The sequence below is a fragment of the Clarias gariepinus genome, chromosome 8, assembly GCF_024256425.1.
Source record: "Clarias gariepinus isolate MV-2021 ecotype Netherlands chromosome 8, CGAR_prim_01v2, whole genome shotgun sequence".
In the NCBI taxonomy this organism is placed as follows: domain Eukaryota; kingdom Metazoa; phylum Chordata; class Actinopteri; order Siluriformes; family Clariidae; genus Clarias; species Clarias gariepinus.
The window spans coordinates 35,711,243-35,731,349 of NC_071107.1; the positions used below are offsets into that span (position 1 = coordinate 35,711,243).

The window sequence follows — 20,107 nt, forward strand, 5'->3', positions numbered from 1 at the left end:
GAATAGATTAGATTAGAGTAAATTAGATTAGATTAGATTAGATTAGATTGTGTATTCATGGTATATTTTCTGCACTGCACCATTCCACTGCAGGTGATTTAGAAATTAGCATTACTTAATACAGCACTGTAGATGATCGTTTACTATGTGGTAATATAATATATTATTATATACTATAATCTAACTGTAACATATTCTATTAGTGATATACACACTAAGCATTACCACCATAATTCATGCGAAACATATAAACCATTTTAAACCAAAAAATGTTAACCATTTTAACCAAATTAATTCTAAACAAAAATATACAATTTAAATAAAGCTCTGGGGCAGAGAGTAAAGTGTGCTAATCTTAGCTGATCATCTAAATTCAGTTCATGACAATGAGCCTGTTAGACACTTGCCCTTACCAATATGGCGCCACCGTTTGACGCGTCTAAAAAAAAAAGAGCAACGCAGCAACTTGCTTTTAAAAATGGCTGCTGTTACGTCGCTTTCTTATTAATTTTTATTCATGATTTTTAAATAAGGGTCTAATTACACTCAATATCTCTAAGTAAACACTTTAATTATACAAATAGTTAAATTGTTTTATACGTCTTTGTTTATTTGCCGGCGTCATTAAGATCCGCTTCCGGTGTTGGTTCCGGGTTGAAGGTATTTTGTGACGTCATGCGCTGAAGATGGCGGAAGGGTGAGTTGTTAAGTCCCAGTAAATAATCGTTGTTTGGTACGTAAGAACAGTCGAACTGCACGTCATAAAGACTTGAATTGAGTATAAAGCGTGAACTCTAACCATTGCAGAGCTTTGCGATTAGCATCGAAGTCAACCGCTGACGGATTTGTGCGTTTGTTTACAAAAACAGTGTCGCGAGCTTTGCTGGCACAGGGACGCGTTTCAAATCGCTCAGCGCGTTCTTGTATGTGTACTACGTAGGGAGGCACGTAACAGCTTGTAGGTTATTAGTAGTGCACTACGTAGTAAACACGGCTTTGTTTGAGATCGAGCCGAGGCCAGTCAATAAAAGCGACGGTCGCAGGCAGGTGCGGATTTAACCGCAGTGCTTTGCGATTTTTCTTGTGGTTTAACCACAAAAATATTTCATAAAATATTCAAAGGGTATTTTTTGATTTAGTTTCAACTGTTTAGCTAGCCCGAGAGCTAAGCGAGGTGGTTGTGTCTGTCAGCTGTAAACGGCTTTTCTGGATCTTTCTGGAACTAGAGCTGAGGCGGTTCGATACTGGTTTAAACCGGTTTGTCGGTTGATGAATTAATGAATGTCGGTATGTGTGATGGTCTCAGGGAAGGAGCCTGGTGGGGAGGCTGGCTGCAGCAGAGCATCCAGTCCCTCAAAGACAGAGTGAGTATCTGCAATTAAAAGCCATACTTAGCATACAATTAACCCTAATTAGCATACAATTAACCCCCTAGTTAAAGCCTACAACCAGAAATCTATCTCTGAATCTGTCTTTTCAGTCATCCGAGGCGTACGAGTTCATCAAACGGGATTTAACAGAATTCTCCACCGTGGTGCAGCATGACACCGCCTGCTCCATTGTCGCCACGGCCAACGCTGTCAAGAGCAAGCTGGCCGTATGCATTCATATCTGACACACACAAACATACACAGTACACTGATCAGCCATAACGTTATGACAACCTTTATAATGAGTTTTTTGCCACTGTGTGTTCTGACTCATTTCTATCACAACCAGCATGAACCTTTTCATCAATTTGATCTACAGGAGCTTCCCCATGTGCATCAGTGAGCCATGGAAACCCATGACCCTGTCGCCAGTCCACTGGCGTGAAGTTGCTCTGACCCAGTCCTCTCACCGTCACAATCTGGTCCTTGTCAAAGTCTCATGTTTGCCCATTTTGTTTCTGCTTCCAAGACATTAACTTTAGGAAAAAAGGGTCCACTTGCTGCCTAATATGTCCCACACACTCCCAGCTGTGTTGTCCGAACCAATAGAAGACCTAGTGTTGATCAAATTAAGGTCAATACGGGTTCCGATAGAAAGAAGTCAGAACACACAGGTTTTAATTTTGTTTTTGTAGCAAAGGGGGACCTATTCCATATTCGGGAGTGATTATAATACTGTGGCTGATATGATGTGTGTGTAATAAATATATGTATATAAAAAAATGCATCAAATCAAACTCTGTTCTCCTTTTGCGGCAGGTGGAAGGGTCGTCCGAGACGACAGAGAAGGTAAAGAAGAGCCTTTCGAATATTCTGGGCGTGATCACGGACACGCTCGCTCCTCCGCCTGATAAGACCATTGATTGCGATGTTATCACTCTGGTGGCCACGCCAGCCGGGACCACCGAGGTGTACGACAGCACCAAGGTCAGACCGGTGGAGACTCCTTCCATAAACTAACTTAAAAAAAAAAAAAAAAACAATCAGAAGGGGGGACTTAGTTATGGTAGTTTGAGTAAGTTAACCCGAGTTCTGCTTTGCTCTAGGCTCGTCTGTACACTCTCCAAGCCGACCCTGCAACCTACTGCAATGAACCGGACGGTACGTTCCTTTTTTCCTCTTCCTTCATTTCCTGATTTATTTTATCATCATCATCATAATGTGGTCATGCTTTTACATGTTGTCACATGTTTATCACAATCCTATCACGCTATATATGATTAAGACACAAACTTGAAATCTGTTGCAGTCCAGCATTACAAAGTATATGCACCCAGTTTCTTTGAGCTTAACAACAGTTTTACACTTAAGCACTAAACTCTCTCTCTCTCTGTGCGTTTTCTCTTCAGGTCCTCTGGAGCAGTTTGACACCTGGCTCTCCACGTTCAGCCTAGAGGAGAGAAAAGCTGAAATCTCCGAGCTGTTGGTTAGCAGCCCCTCTATCCGAGCGCTTTACACTAAAATGGTACGACTCGCTTCTCCTCAGGAACAGAAACGCCTTTACAAATGTGATCTTCCTTTAAATAGCAGGTTTGGTACTAAGGAGCGTGACTCTGATGAGACGATAACGAGCCTGATGCAGGCTTTTTGTGTGGCTTAAAGAGCAAAAGTAAACTCACCCTTAAGACAAAATAATGAAATCTATAGTGTCCTCTGGAAAGTATTGGGAATTGTAACAAAAGATGTGTGTTTTAAATCATCTAAACATTAGTTTCTAAATTAAATACGAAATAAGAACAATCTATACTTGTATATAATAATCTAAATAAGAAATCTATACTGTTGGATTATAATGCTATAGGTTTCACTCAAGTTGTAGCAGAACAAATCAAGATATTAATTTTATAATATTAAGATGTTATTTGTATCAATAAAATTAACAACTTTACACATTTATACCTTACAGCTTATCCAGTAACATCTTATTTATATTTTCCTCATTTTAGCAGGTTTTTTTTTTTCTTTTGGTAAAAGGGGATAATTTTTGTCACTAATAAAAATAATTTTTTAGTGCACAGACTTTTGCAATCGAATGTACAAAAATGCTGAAAAGGATAAAAAATTTCACATTAGTTTGCTGGCGAGGTTAAAGAATAATGCTGTATGAGATTATTATTTCATATATGATTAATAGTTTTTCATTTTCTGTGTGTGTGTTTAGGTTCCTGCAGCCGTGGCTCACTCCGAGTTCTGGCAGCGCTACTTTTACAAAGTGTTTCAGTTGGATCAGGTACGGTGTCTACAGATCGAATAGTATAAAATAATTTTTAAGAAATGCATAAAGAGCTCATGGAGGTGTTTTATAAGATTTCTGAAATATTAAGTTCATTAATCTTTTAATTTAATCTACCTGAAATATTGATGGACTCCCTGCACTTCATGTACACTTATGTAAACATTTACATTTAGGCATTTGGCAGACGCTCTTATCCAGAGCGACTTACAAAAGTGCTTTAAACAACATTTATCCTGTTTGTGATTGTTGTATGCAGCTTCACGAAAAAAAATTGTTGAAGAGGAAGGAGGGGGGCTAAGTTGGTTGTCTTACAGTAAATTCTATTTGAGGTTTTGTGTGGACAGTTTATAGAGCTGTAGCGACATGGAATATGTTAAACTTATATAACCAGTAGCTTATTGTTTTTTTAAACACAAAAAAAAGTTATGAACCTGTGACGCATCAGCGGTTCATCGAGTTCAGGAGTTAACGTGTTAAAATATGTTGTTCATCATGATGTAATCTGTGCAGCTTCATAGTCACACTCTGCCTTTCTGCCTTTTTTTTATATCGTATTTGACACTCCAAGTTCATAATGCTTTCAGTGTGTGTGTGTAAAATCCTGAAAACAGATTAGAATAATAAAGCCCTGGCCTTGATTCGTCTCGGTGCTGAGCTCATCGCACTGGGCCTCATGCTTGGTTTCTGTGGCAGAACAAATGGGTCGTAATAAACACCTGGATCCTGTCGAGCCGCTGCTATAACTGTAAAGACTGCGGGCTTGACTGTACTGCTTGTCTTTCCTCTTATCACATCAGGTTTGTCTCGAGGAAGTGTCTTCAAGGTGCACATGATGTCATACATGATGTTCTGAATTTGTATGTTTGTGTGATCAGGAGGAGGCCAGGAGAGTAGCGCTGAAGCGGCGAGCAGAGGAAACCACTCAGTCCCAGAGTCTGGGCTGGGAGGAGGAAGAGGAAGGTATACTGAATATGAATAGAGATATATTTATTTATCTTTAAATGACGTAGACAGCAGACGTGAAGCGCTTCCAATTCGTTTTCAAGACGTCTCGTGTTAATTCTCCCTCTTTATTCTCCCACAGATGAGTTCATCGGAGCTTCGTCTCCGTCTCGTTTGGACTTCACTCCTCCTCCTCTCGTTACCGTAGACACCAGCCCTTCATGCGCCACGTCCCCCGAGGTGACAGGTTCCCACGGCGACGCCACGTCCGATGTCACTCCGTCAGTCAGCAGCGACAGCGTGAGTCTCCCAACGCAGCTAGAGAACTTCCCAGGGAGCTGCGCTGACGCACCGGCCGGGGTCGAGAAGCAGGAAAGGACTGGGGCCACGGAGAAGGCGAAGGAGGAGAGGGCGAGAACGGAGGAGACAAGAAAAGAAGGCGCAAAAGAGGAAGTGGTGCAAGACCTGCGAGTGTTCGAGCTCAACTCAGACAGCGGCAAGTCGACGCCCTCCACCAATGGCAAAAAAGGTGATAGAGGGTCATGTTAGATTAGGGTTTCAGGGGTGCCAATAATTCTTAAGAGTACTTGTGTACACATTGACACCAAAGCAGAAGTTTGACGAAGGAGTCTTTTTGTAATGTTTTCCCGTCAGGATCGAGTACAGACGTGAGCGAGGACTGGGAAAAAGACTTTGACCTGGACATGACGGAGGAAGAGGTGCAGATGGCGCTGTCTAAAACCGACGCCACAGCTGAGGTATCGCTCTAACCTGTGACATCACCAAAGTGCCTGACTCCTCTGTCCTGAGGATGTCAAAGCGCTGACTCCAATAAACATCTCTTTTTCTCAACAATATTTTTATTGATTTTAAACAGGGATATAACAGGGTAAACATGTAAAGTTTCAATATACTATAGATTCTATGACCCTCTTATAAGCCCTATAACACCCACCCCAACCCTCCCTGACTCCAAGCCAGCTATACATGTATAAGAAAGGCTAGACGCCAGGCATCTAAAAAAAAGAAGAAAAATAGAAAAAAAACATATATATATACACACACACACACACACACATATATATATGTACGCATGTGTGGAGCTGGAAGTTTTTTAGTTCTGCGTGCAAAAAAAAAAAAAAGAGAAGAAAAAAAAAACAAACAGACAAACAACTAAATAAGAATGGAATCGAACTATTAATGTATATGAAAAAAGCGAAGGAAGGGCCCCCACACCTGCTGAAATTTCAAGTCTGAATGACGGATTGAGTAATGAATCTTCTCCAGGGACAAACAGGACATAATATCTCTGAGCCACTGGGCGTGAGTGGGTGACGTGGTATCCTTCCACTTGAATAAAATAGAACGCCTAGCCAGGAGTGTCGCAAAAGATAACAAACGCTGTTTAGCTGGAGTTAGACACTTGTCTTCCTCTCCAGTGACACCAAAGAGAGCGATCAGAGGGTCTGGTTCAAGGTTGCATTTTAATATGTATGACAAGGTTTTAAAAACATCCCTCCAAAATTTTTCCAAGTTCGGGCATGTCCAGTACATATGAATAAGAGACGCCTCTCCACTTTTACACTTATCACAGCAAGGATCAATGCCTGGGTAGAAACGGGAAAGTTTAAGTTTAGAAAAATGAGCCCTGTGTACAACCTTAAACTGTAACAAAGAGTGGCGAGCACATAAAGAAGTTGAGTTGACAAGTTTAAGAATTGAATTCCAAGTATCATCTGATAGTGACAAATTTAAATCTTTCTCCCAAGCAGTTTTAATTTTACTTAAAGGGGTGTGACTCAAACCCATCAATCCACCGTAAATAGTGGATATTAGGCCTTTACGTAACGGGGACAAACATAGGAGATTATCTAGAATATTTACATCAGGAGCTTCAGGGAAATTTGGTATTGAAGAGTTAATGAAGTGTCTTACTTGCAGGTATCTGAAAAAATGAGAATTGGGTAGGTTAAACCTTTCAGAAAGCTGCTCAAACGATGCAAACTTATGATCAACAAACAGATCTTTGCAAAGCTTGATGCCCTTATTGTACCATTCCTGAAACACTGAGTCATGTAAGGAAGGTTGGAAGAGATGGTTAGAGACAATAGGACTGGAAAGAGAGAAGCCCAGAAGACCGCTGTGCTTTCTGAACTGAGCCCATACTCTCAAGGTATGCCTAACAACTGAGTTATTGATAGATTTAATTGAGGGGATGGGGAGTGCAGATCCAAGGAGTGCAGAGACAGAGAGATTTTTTACGGACTTTATCTCCATTTCCACCCAGGCAGGCCGATTAGGTTGGTTGTGGAAATATGCCCAAAAGATGACAGATCGAATGTTTGCTGCCCAGTAGTAAAAACGAAAATTAGGCAAAGCCATGCCACCGTCTCTTTTAGATCTTTGAAGTAGGGACTTATTCAGTCGTGGATGTTTACCTTTCCAAAGGTAAGAGGATATAATTGAATCTAAAGCACCAAAGTAAGATTTGGGAATAAAAACAGGTATAGACTGAAAAAAATATAAAAATTTAGGAAGAACACTCATTTTAATGGCATTAATGCGTCCCACCAGGGACATGGACAGTGGTGACCAGTGTCCCAAGTCCTTTTTTGTTTGGCTCAACAACCTAATAAAATTTTCTTTAAAAAGGTGTTTATGTTTTCTTGTGATTGTAATACCGAGATAGGTAAACTGATTTCTCACTATGTTGAAAGGAAAATTGTGGATACCAGTTGTTAGTGCTGTATTATTAAGCAGAAAGAGTTCACTTTTGTGCAAATTCAGCCTATATCCTGAAAAATAGCTAAATTCACTGAGCAATGACAGCACAGGTGGAAGGGAGGAGATTGGATTTGATATAAACAGTAGAAGGTCATCTGCATAAAGAGAAACTTTATGTTCTTCTCCCTGCCTCCAAATCCCAGATATGTCCCTACAACTGCGGAATGCAATTGCTAGTGGCTCAATGGCAAGGTTAAAGAGCAATGGGCTAAGAGGACACCCCTGACGAGTTCCCCGCTGAAGGCTGAATGGTTGAGACTGCTGAGCATTTGTCAGAACTGTGGCATTAGGGCTTGAATATAATAATTTAACCCAAGTGATAAAACTTGGACCAAAATTGAATTTTTTTTAAAGCCCTAAATAAATACTCCCATTCCACACGATCAAAAGCCTTTTCAGCATCCAAAGAAAGGACACACTCAGGGATCCCCTCTGATGGTGTATACAGGATATCCATAAGGCGTCTAATGTTAAAATAAGAAAAACGATTTTTAACAAAACCGGTCTGGTCCTCAGATATAATAGAGGGTAAAACAATCTCTAATCTACGAGCCAAGACTTTAGCAAGGATTTTAACATCCACATTAAGAAGAGAGATTGGTCTATATGAAGAGCACTCTGTTGGGTCCTTATCCTTCTTTGCTATGAGGGTGATGCGAGCCTCATTAAATGACGCGGGCAGCTTACCTTGCTGAAAAGATTCAGATAGAACCGAAGCTAGTTGTGGTGCAAGGTATGAGGAGAATGATTTAAAAAACTCTGCAGGGAACCCGTCAGGACCCGGGGACTTACCAGATTGCAATGATGAAATAGCTGAAATGATTTCCTCCTGTGATATGGGCCCTTCTAATTTTAATTTAGAATCAGGGGACAGTGTTGGGATATCTAGTTGAGTCAGGAAATTCTCAACTGAACTATGGTCCTTAGGGAACTCAGAAGTATATAGTCGAGAATAAAAATTCCTGAATGCATCATTAATTTTAGAATGATCGGTAGTAATGGTACCATCCTCCATCCGAATTCTTGTAATGTGTTGTTGTGCTCTAAATCCTCTTAACTGACTAGCTAAAAGTTTCCCAGATTTGTCACCATGAATGTAAAATTGGCTCCTACTCCTTAATAATTGACGTTCTATAACATGTGTTGAGATAAGTTCAAACTTACTTTGCAATTCTACACGTTTTTTATACAGATCGGGGTTTTTAAATAGAGCATACTGCTGATCAATTTCTTTAATTTGGTTGATTAGATCTTTTCGCTCTTTATATGCCTTCCTTTTCATATTTGCAGTGTATGAAATTATCTGTCCCCTGAGGTAGGCTTTCAGAGCATCCCAAACAGTTAAACATGACACTTCAGATGTTTCATTTGTGTTTAAGAAAAAAACGATCTGATCTTCCATAAATTTAACAAAATCATCCTCTATCAGTAACGATGAATTAAAACGCCAATTTTTATTAATCTGAGGTAGATTGGGGATCTTTAGAGACATAAGAACCGGAGCATGATCTGATATCACAATGCTCTGATAAGCACAAGAATTAACCATTGGGATCAATTGATTATCTATGAAGAAATAATCAATTCTGGAGAAAGTATGATGAACATGTGAGAAAAATGAATATTCTCTCTTTTTTGGATTAAGGAAGCGCCATATGTCAGAAATACCAAAGCTGCAAAGATAGGACTGAAGTAGCGTGGCAGATTTACTCAGAGGTATAGGATTGGGAGATGACCTGTCAATTGATGGGTCTAAACAGCAGTTAAAGTCTCCCCCTAATATGAGAGAGTATGAGCTCAGATCCGGCAAAACAGAGAAGAAATGTTCAAAGAAGGAAACATCATCGTAATTAGGGGCATATAAATTAGCCAACACTACATTAGTATTAAATAACTTCCCTGAAACAATGATATAACGACCATGTATATCTGCAATAATATTATGCTGCTCAAAAGAGATGTTTGGATTAATGAGAATTGAGACACCCCTAGCTTTGGCCTGAAAAGTCGAGTGGTAGTGCTGCCCTCCCCAACGCGACATAAGACGAGAATTATCGAAACTGCGAATGTGAGTTTCTTGTAAAAATGCAATTGCAGTGTTAAGTTGTTTAAGGTGTGAGAGCACCTTCCTTCTCTTGACCGGATGGTTTAAACCCTTAACATTCCAGCTCACAAAGTTTAAAGAACTATTCATTCTCCCTGAGAGGAGATGCAGATAGATAAACATAAATAATGAAATGCCCAGCGTCAGCCTTAAAACAGAAGTGTAAAACACAGAGCATCACGTTAAAGATACACCGTGTATACTGAACTAACATAATACTGGCTTTGGAGAACCCCCACCCCTGCCCCACACACCCCTCCCCCCCACACCCCACTACCCCCAAACAAACAAAGATAGCTGCTAAGAAACAAAGCAGCAAGCTCTTCCATCCTTCCATTTTCCACCTAACCACTCTTCCTGCCGCTAACCACACCATCTTCTGCTCCGACACAGTTTACAAAAACTAAGAATTAAATATATAAATAAAACATTTCCCCACTCCAATACTGAAATCTCTAAATAAGAGAAAAACACAAAACAACCCCCTCCCCCCACGTCACATTGTAACTCTAAATAAAATAAACAAACATGTAAATTACACGTGACTAGAAGTAGAGAAAATAATAATAGAAAACCAACAACAACTACACGTGTTTAACACAATACTCTTACCAGGAAATAACGTAAACATGGCTAGATTTAAAGTTAAAAAGGGTACTTTCCTGAGAATTGTAGTATTAAAAAAAATAAAACTATAATGCACTACGTAGTTTTCGGCAGACTGTCTATGTGTTTCTGCGCCTCTTCTACCGAGCGAAGCCACTTCTTCTGTCCGGTAGAGAGAGTTATCCGGAGCCGTGCTGGATACAGGAGAGAAGGCCGGAGTCCACGGTTGTATAACTCAGTCATAACGTCTCTATACTCGGCTCGCTGGCTTAAAACTTCGGGAGCGTAGTCTTCCACGATACGAACCTGCTGACCGCGGTATTCCAGCTTCCCTCTCCGCCGAGCCTCCCGAACCAGAAGGTCTTTAACCTGGTACCGGTGCACACGGAGAATGACGGGCCGAGGTCTCTGACCTGAAGCGGGTTTGGATGCAGGTATGCGGTGGGCTCTGTCAATCTCAGGCGGGGAAGGGAGCGTTTCACTCCCAAACACCTCGCACAAAAACTTCGAGAAAAACTCGGTAGGGAGTCCACTCTCAGTACCCTCCGGAAGACCCAGGACACGCAGGTTCTGTCTCCTGCTCCGGCCTTCTAGGTCTACGACTTTGGCCGTTAACTTAGTGTTGCTTTCCCGAAGTCCGGAGCAGATGTTCTCTAACTCGCTCACACGCTGGCTCAGGTCATCTGTAGCGAGTTCTAACGAAGGTAAACGCTGTCCATGGTCCTCTACTTGGGTTTGGATTTGGTCCAGTTTACTTTCTAGTAAACTAAACGAAGATTTAAATTCAGCCGCTAACGCTTCACGTTGTTTATCTAACAGCGCAGAGATGGCCTCGACTGTCAGAGGGGTGGCAGTGTCGTCTTTTTTTCCGCTTTTAACACTCCTTGTAGCCATTATAGATAAAAAGTAGTTAGCCGTGAGGTAGAGTATAAAGATATTGTAAACCAAGGATTTAATTCAGCATTTAAAGACGAGTAAGGGAGTAAAGAAATTAAAAATTGTCGGAGCACCTAACTCACACGTCTACTCCATGTGGCTGCTAACCGGAAGTCCCCAAACATCTCTTTAAAGAAAATTTTTTTTTAATCTGTTTATGTGAAGAGCTTAAAGTCCCATTACAACAGATACGATAACATCTAATCTACACCTTTTGACCAATCAGAATCCCGTGTTCATTCTTATGTGCCTCATCATAATTTATTTCCTTTCTCTGTCCCAGTTTGACGACGAGGACTGGGAGAACTGGAACTGAAGAGCCGGAGAGCATGACGATGACGACGATGACGCAAACGAACCCGTGCTTTAACGTCTCAACTCTTAGTCCACGCCCACACCTTCGCATTCAGCCAATGGGAGCAAGATGTCGGCCTGGTGTTCGACCGGCTCGATGACTTCCAGCCAGTGTAATTAAGTTCAGAGCTGAATTCATTCAATATTTCCATGAGCCACCAGGGGAAATTTGACTTTAGGGCAGATGTGGAAGCCGAACAGGACACTGTCTGGGGTTAAAGGGGACAGACGTGTCTAAAAAAAAATAATAATAATAAATGAATAAAAGTTTGAAACATTAAATAAATCATCCCTTTGTAAATCAGTCATTGAGGTATTGATAGTATGGATGATAAGCTTACAGTATGTTTTACTTTTCCAATATGAATGGGGAAACGAGTAATATATCAACCTTTGGGGCTTTATAAGCAGCCGTACTTGTATCATGCTTCTTATTCTATTATTTAGGGGATTAGAAATGAATCCTGATGTGTAATTTATGTTTCATGTTTAATGGTTATTTTTTTCTGCGTATTGTATTATAATTTTTTTCTTTATCTATGAAGTACTAACTTCATCTAATCTTATGCAAGTGACTGATTTAGCATTCAGCCTTTTCATAGACGACTGTTGCACTTTCGTTTCGTGAACTCCGTACGCTACATGAATCTGTTTAATGTTGTGTGTGTGTGTGTGTGTGTGTGTGTGGGGGGGGGTATTGTAATTTGTCACATGTTCAATCTGTTCATATTTGACTAAAGACAAACTGATGTATCTTGTGTTTTGGATTTATTGTCTTTTTAAGTCACGTTTTTTGGGAGGCAATAACTCTGAACAGTGCCGGGAAAACTCACACCAAGCCAGGCCATCCTATGCACCCAAATAAATGTACAGTCATTGACAGCCATTTTTTCCCTCTAATATAGTTTGTTTACATATAAACTGTATTTCTTTTGTACCTGTCACTACTTCTGTTCTAGTCTTACAAACAGATCTGTCTCTACCTTGGTTATATTTAAAATATAAAAAATATATATATTTATCTCTAAATGATGTAGACAGCCAAATTATCAAAACAATACATTTAATTCCATATCTTAACACTAAGCTGAGCCAGAAACGGTTTTAAACCCCACAATTGAGCAGATATAATTTTATAACATGTATACGATAATATACGACACTCACAATATATATATTTTTAAATCAGACGTATTTGTGTTCTTGTCTGCACTGGACCTCCTGTCTCCCTGCTCCCTTCCTACCTGTACAAAAGAAAGTGTTTATTTTTTGATCTGCTAAAATACTCATGTAACTTTACAATAAATAATATAGTGTATATTATTTTATGTAACGATAGTAGGGGTGCTACATCTAATATTTGCTAGCAGTTCAATACTTGTAAAGACAAAACTACAGTAATTTACAGATGACGCTGAGCTGCACATGAAGCCCTGAACAGATCAGAAATTTTTTTATATTTTGCTGCTGCTTTTCGAAGTGCTTTCTTTTTGCGTGCTGTTTTCCTTCCTGCTACACGCACCTGCCTCCTCACCATCCTAGCATGTCACTTTGAGGAGGTGCAGAGCGAACTTAACAGATTAATATTATTATTATTATTTGATTAACTAAGTGAATACAAATTTGGGAAATCATCACTTAAGTAAATTGGGTGGGCAATAATATAAGTAATATGTCAATTATAAAAAAAAAAAAAAAAAAAAACTGACAGCAGGGCAAACCAGTCACCAGGCCCCCGGGAATCCTTCTGGGGCTCCCGATGGCCAGTCCAGGCCTGAATCCGAACAAGGCGTCCCAGATATAAGCAAGAATTAAAATAAGAGATTCTGATTACAAGGTAGTGTTAACACCAGCAGGAAGTCAAAGTTTAGTCCTTTAAAAAGTTAGAAGCAAAGCACTCCAAATCATCTTACAGGAAAATAACAACGACAGGTTCTATTACTGCTCCAACAACACTGTTTTTTTTTTTTGTTTTTTTGTTAGTTTTTTTATTAAAGAGCACCTTAACGCGTCTAACCAAAAAAAAGATGCTATTTTAGAAGAGTCAAATTGTTGTCAAGCATCAAGGAGATTTGAAATGGAACTCGGTGAAGAAACCTTTAACACATTATGGAACTTAAAGTAAAGTTGGTGAATAGTGAGAACATTTCCATACACACACACGCACACACAATGTGATGAGAACTCACAGAGACTAAACAGCTGTATGTCCACAAGAAATCCACTTGTTAGTGGGACTCACCAAAAAAAAAAAAAAAGGCTTCAGTTTGCTAGAGAGTATAAAGATCAGAAAATGGAAAAAGGTCATGTGATCGGACGAGTCCAGACCGACCCTGTTTCAGAGTGATGGGCGTGTCAGGGTGAGAAGGGAAGGACATGAAGCGATGCTCCCATCATGCATAGTGTCCACTGTACGAGCCTCTGGAGACAGTGTTATGTTCTGGGGTTGATCAGTTACTCAGGTCGAGACTCAGCAACGTTATGGGGCAATAAAATGAAGTCAGCTGACGAACTAAATGTACTGAATCAGCAGTCTGTGTCTACCAAAAAAAAAAAAAAACTAAATAAGGCAATTGGACCTTTAATCAGAGTAAAACAGTATAATTAATAAAATGCAGCTCTGTCTGATGGAAGAAACTGGAGCTACACGTGATGATGTGAAAAATAGGTCAAAAGAAACACTTTTGTTATTACTCAAATTAAAAAAATTCATATCTTGTGGAGAAAACAATGTATTTGTGTATAAATATGCGTATTTTACCAGATAAGATCCTACAGTATAGAGGAGACGGCTCAGATGTTCAGGTGGACAGGGTGCAGTTCCTGTATTATGATGCACATGGTTAACGCTAGACTAGACTCGTCCCTAAACAAGTCAATTAGCTTGTTGCTAATCATTACGACGGCTTATGATGGTGTGTTATTTTGCTCTGATGGCTCGTTCTTCACTGTTGCCCTGGTAACCACCGTCTGCTGGATGAGACGTGGAGCTCAAAGTGTGCAAGTGCCACTACAGACCCTGATGAGAGCCGAGACACCGACCTGCCCGTCATCATAACCAGATCTCGTGTGTTAATAATAATAATAATAATATTATGAGTAGTAGTAGTAATAGTAGTATTATTAATACTACACACACAAGCATGGCAGAATCACGGCTGTGCCAGAGAATCAACCACCAATGTTGCACCTCAGGGTTCAGGCCACTAGGGGGCCCTCAGCTGCTTCACGTAATTTAACATCCTGATGTAAAACACATTTTATTAAACTCATCATTTTATCAGTTAAACGTTCTCGTGGTGTGTCCAGGCAGCCTACCTTGTTAGATCATAACTACTTTCAACAAATAGCGGCGTAGTGGTTAGCACCGTGGCCTCGCACCTCCAGGGTTGAGGGTTCGATTCTTCAGGTCTGTGATTTCAGTGCATAAAAGTGTTAAATCTCTACAAGGGGTATATAAGGAACCTGGAAGAAGAAAGAGCACCAGCAGGTAAGACTGTAGGAATGATGAGTAAGGTAATGCTAGTCCAATATCACTGTGTGAGTTGGAATAATAATTACTCTATCCATCCATCCCTCCGAGCAGAGATGGTTCCCTGCGACGGTGTATTCACTTCACGCCAGTAGTCTTTGCTGCCGCGTTAATAAATTGCTCAGGATCCGGGAAACCGTCGAGAGTCCTCAAACGGACACCCAAGAAGCCAGAGCTCCATGTCTGCGGGCTAGGGGTGAGATTTGAACCTTAAACCCTAGAGGTGCAATGGTTAGTGCCATGTTAGTAAAGTTAATGTATGATTGAAGGTGGATTCTGGGTAACGAATGAAGAGAAACATCTCAGGAGGAACAAACTAATCTCTGAAACTGCTCTTGTAAGTGAGCTTAAGTATAATATTCTCTTTTACATTGAATCAGAACATTTATCATTTCTGTTAACACCCCCCTCTCTCCCTCTCTCTCCCTCTCTCTCTCTCTCTCTCCCTCTTTCTCTCTCCCTCTCTCTCTCTCCCTCTTTCTCTCTCTCTCTTCCTCTTTCTCTCTCCCTCTTTCTCTCCCTCTTTCTCTCTCCCTCTCTCTCTCTTCCTCTTTCTCTCTTCCTCTTTCTCTCTCCCTTTCCCTCTCTCTCTCCCTTTCCCTCTCACTCCCTTTCTCTCCCACTCTCTCTCCCTCCTTCTCACTCTCTCTCCCTCTCCCTCTTTCTCTCTCCCTCTCTCTCTCTTCCTCTCTCTTTCTCTCTCTCTCTAAAACATTGTGGAGGTTCATCATGTTGCTTGGCCCCTGATGCATCCACAGTAGAACCCCTTAAGCGTTTAATGATCAGTTGTGCCACCAGGGGGCAGTGTTGCAACACACACTATATATTACTAGAACAGTTGCTGTGGATTGGGACACAACCCAAGTAAACAAGTGTGTATTGAAATCAGTTTATTCCTTTGTTTGCTTTTTTAAAATTAATTTATTAGCTCAAACAGCACCACTGTTTCATTATTGATTCTGATGAATATATTATTGATTTCTTTTATTTATAGATTGTTTTTACATGTGTACAATTCCTATGTACTGTATAAATAATGTACAGTATAATCCCTTTAATCCCACTTTATTTAATGTTTTCCTTTCCTTATCATTTTTAAATTTTCTTTTTTCCCCTTTCTGATGTTTTAGAAGCAATCAAGTTGATTCATTTCCTGTTCAATTAATTTGTAACAATTGTTTGTTACTCATTTCCTTTGATCTTGCAGATTATTCTTACTACTGTATTTTCATTATTAGTTCATTTACTCTTTCGTATCTTTTTGATGTTTGACATTTGACATCAGACGCGGTTGAGAGATCTGATCGTTGCTGTACGGAGGACGTTGTGCTAAAATAAGAGCAGATGTTTTGGGGGTGTTATGTAGTTCATCTGGAAAGTGTGTGTTTGTGGCTTTAATGTGGGTCACAGAGGGAACACCTGCAGTGCTCAGGTTTATCCTTATCAGCACAACAGACTGATAAACTCGCCCTTCTCTCTCTCTCTTGTGCTTCTGAATGTAAATCCAATGCAAATTCTCGTACCCGTTTTTCTCTCGCTGACATTTCACATGATCTCACATCACCACAGAGATTTGCGTCTTTCCCAAACAGCCTGTCTGTGTGGTGTGTGTGTGTGTGTGTGTGTGTGTGTGTGTGTGTGGTGGTTGATAAGCAGTCTACCACAAATGAGCTTGAAATGTTACATCATTTTAGGTTCAAAACACATTCTGTAATTGTGTGTGTGTGTGTGTGTGTGTGTGTGTGTGTGTGTTCGCACTATTATCTTTGCATTAATCTGGTTTTGAAGGAAACATTTCAAACATGGAGCCCTTTAAAACATCTCTATATTGTATATCTGTATTCAAAACAGCTCATAATCCTTCAGATTCATGGACTCGTGGTTTCATAAAACTGGGTGGAAAAACCCCTGCAGGAAGAATTCAAAAGTGTAATCATGACAATATGGTGAAGTAAATTGTTTTTACAATTTTCCCTCACAGCTGTACGTTAACATGATGAATATGAGCGCATAAATTTATAATGCTGTTATTTATATTTCATGAAAATGCTCCATAGAACTTAAGAGACCAGATTTTTATTGCCCTCCATACACTCAGTCGTAGTCCTTATCATCCTGTAGACTATTTTAGTAATAAAATGTAAAAAAAAAAAAAAATGTTCTAATCTAACAAAAGAAGCTGGTTCAATTTGTTTTTGTTTAGATTTTTGGCAGCAACAGAAATGATATTGTAGGAAAGCATAAAAACCTCCAGAGTTGTAGTGACTTGATAGATAGATAGATAGATAGATAGATAGATAGATAGATAGATAGATAGATAGATAGATAGATAGATAGATAGATAGATAGATAGATAGATAGATAGATAGAATAAGTAAAACATGGATGGGTGGACTGATAGATTAAGTGCATAATGAATGAAATACATTGATATTGGATAAACTGGTGAAAGAGTGGATGTACTCAGGTAGAGGATATTGACTAATATAGTCAGTAAAGTGGTTAGTTAAAAGATGGATGGATAAATAATTGAAATGTATAAGTGGTTAACTGGATAAATGGATAGATGGATGGATGGATGGATGGATAAGTGGTTAATTGGATACTAGATATATGGATGGAGGGATGTAAAGATGGCAAATAAATAGATTGGGAAATGAATGGATGGAATGAATAAGTGGTTAACTGGATAAATGGATGGATGGATGGATGGAGGGATGGATGGATGGATGGAAAGATCGCAGCTAGACAATAGGTAGGTTGAATAAAATAATTGTGAACAAATGGTTGGATGGATGGATGGATGGAAGGATGGATGGAAAAATTAGATGCATGGCTGAGTGGGGTGATAGAAGGTATGAATAATGAATGAATTAAATAAATAGAAGTTGTGGATTCAAACTAACAAAAGAGTAATGGAATAAATAAAGAATATGGAAAAAAATAATGAGTAAAATAATGAATTTATAAATTTAATAGAATAAATATGTGAATGGATAGATGCATGGAATGAATATGAGACAGAGAAAAAGTCAGTCCTGATATTGTGTGCATGTTGCGTTGTTGTTGAATGGACAGACGGATGGATGGATGGATGGATGGATGGATGGTTGAATAGCGAGTAGACTGCACAGCTGTGACTGTTTGAGCGGTAAAGCGTAGGTGAACTCACTGATTGTTATTCATCATGCTAAGTGGCTCTGATGCTCTGTATTGGGAGATAATGGACTGCTCGTCCTGAGAGATGCTGCATTGATTAAATTGTTCCAGCACAGAGCATGAATAGAGTAAACAAAGTACATCATATGCATGCGGCAAACAAACAGGAACGAATAATTAAAAAAGTAGAGCATTAAAAAAAAAACTTGCTGTATAAGATACGTCAGGAATGGTTGGGATTTCACCGTAACTGTGTTGTGTGGAGGACCATCTGTCGCCGGAGAGCCATGAGGTGGGATCGATCTTCAGCTACTCTGATATTAATATTAATGAAGTCCTGGCTTAAGTGGTTCAGTAAGAAGATTGACTTCCTTTAGTGTGGCACAAAACAAGCAAAAACCTTCTAGTTTAAGCCACACCCACTTACATCCACATTAGAAGCCCTAAACAGATAGAGACACGTATATAGGCACTTGTGATGTGTTACACCACTAATTTGGACACAGTTATGCTTTGATCATGTTAATGTCTAGGTTTGACTTTTGCCCCGGCTGAGTCATTACTCAGTCGAGATACACAATGGCGTCCTTGTTGTAGAGGACAGCATGTCCTGAGATTATTAGAAATTCACAGTGCGTGAAATAGGAAAAAAAATAAAGGCGCTAATTTGTGCTAACCGAGCAAACAATTAAGATTCTCGGAGATCTCTCTTTGTGCTTTGTCTGGTCCTCATTAGTCCTTAAGCAGGAGAGTCCTTCTGTCGTGTTCTCACACACTTCTCCGCAGACGTAAGTGGACTTTTTAGGTTCTCGTGCGTCTCGAGTGTCATTTTGTTAGTCCTTTAGCTGGTGATTTTTTTCCCCCCACTTTAAGGCAACTTAAAGTCGTAGTACACCCGACGCATTGTTAGGGCAGGAGGGAAAAGTACTGAGATGCTTAATTCAAATAAAAGTGCAGTTACTCGTCTAAAGAACAAAAATCATCGTTTGAATTTAAATAAGCAATAATATTTTAAGGCAACAATTCCTCCCTGTCACTAGGGGCGCTCCCACATTAAGGCTACCACTACCACTCAGTCAAGGGACTATCACAACTGAGACTATCAAGTGTTCTCTCCGAACCTTGTGACGCTAGCCGACCGCATCTTTCCAAACTACTCATTCACGCACTGTTGTGGGCGGCGTAATACACTTGGAGGACAGCGCTATCCGCTCCTTTCCCTTGCGTGAGCTCACAGAGGCCCCTGATTGGCTGTAGAGCCGTGATTAATATAGGAGCACTAAGTACATTGGAACTTTAGATTACGAGCATAATTCATTCCAGAAGCACGCTCCTATTCTGAAACACTCGTAAACCAAATCAAATTGTCTTATAAGAAATAATGGAAACTCAAATTATTCGTTCCACAGCCCCAAAAAATAAACTTGATCAAACGACACACTAACAGAATCACTGCTGTAAAGTAAAAATAAAACAAATTAACCTGCACTTTACCTTTGAAAAGAATCGCGACAGAGCAGTGTTTCTGTGTAGAGCAGAGAGAAAGAGTGTGTGTGTCTGTGAAGGCAAAAGTAGGAGGAGTCTGTTTGTGTGTGTGTGTATGTGTGTGTGGGGCACGGTGTCCAATGACGCGTGCGTCTACAGACACAAAGAGCAGCCTTAAGCAGAAAGAGAGAATGGATCTTTAACCTCTCTAATGAGACTTGCTTTTGCTTTATTCATCACGCATGCTGTACACACACGGATACAGACACAAAATGTTTTACGCACACACACGTGGTCATAGTGTTACAGTAAACAGTACACACGCGCACAGGCGTTGATTATACCAGTAAGAGACGCGCACTAAGACCGAGCAGGGGAGACAATTACCCACAATTCCGCAGCGCAAGAGAGAGAAAAAACTTTAGCTCAGTTGTGATTACATGACGCTCGGCGTCAAAACAAGAAGCACATGCGTAATACATGAGACTCGGTACTGTAAACCAATACTTATTCGTTTTCCAAGTCTTGCGGAACCGCGT

The 20,107-nt window shown here is 40.0% G+C and overlaps 1 protein-coding gene across 2 annotated transcripts; it reads left to right on the forward strand.

The window, feature by feature from the left end:
* Positions 1–649: 649 nt before the first annotated feature.
* On the forward strand, positions 650–12,077 carry bsdc1 (BSD domain containing 1). 2 transcript variants are annotated; one of them, XM_053502354.1, is made up of 11 exons: positions 650–697; positions 1,307–1,364; positions 1,481–1,597; positions 2,190–2,357; positions 2,477–2,531; positions 2,780–2,895; positions 3,592–3,660; positions 4,542–4,626; positions 4,751–5,137; positions 5,263–5,366; positions 11,322–12,077. In XM_053502354.1, the coding sequence occupies exons 1-11, from the start codon at positions 687–689 to the stop codon at positions 11,352–11,354; spliced, it is 1,203 nt and encodes a 400-aa protein (XP_053358329.1). In that variant the 5' UTR covers positions 650–686; the 3' UTR covers positions 11,355–12,077. The 2 variants fall into 2 exon arrangements, with proteins under 2 accessions (XP_053358329.1, XP_053358327.1); XM_053502352.1 differs by lacking the exon at positions 650–697 and having other exon boundaries at positions 754–1,364.
* The last annotated feature ends 8,030 nt before the right edge of the window (positions 12,078–20,107 follow it).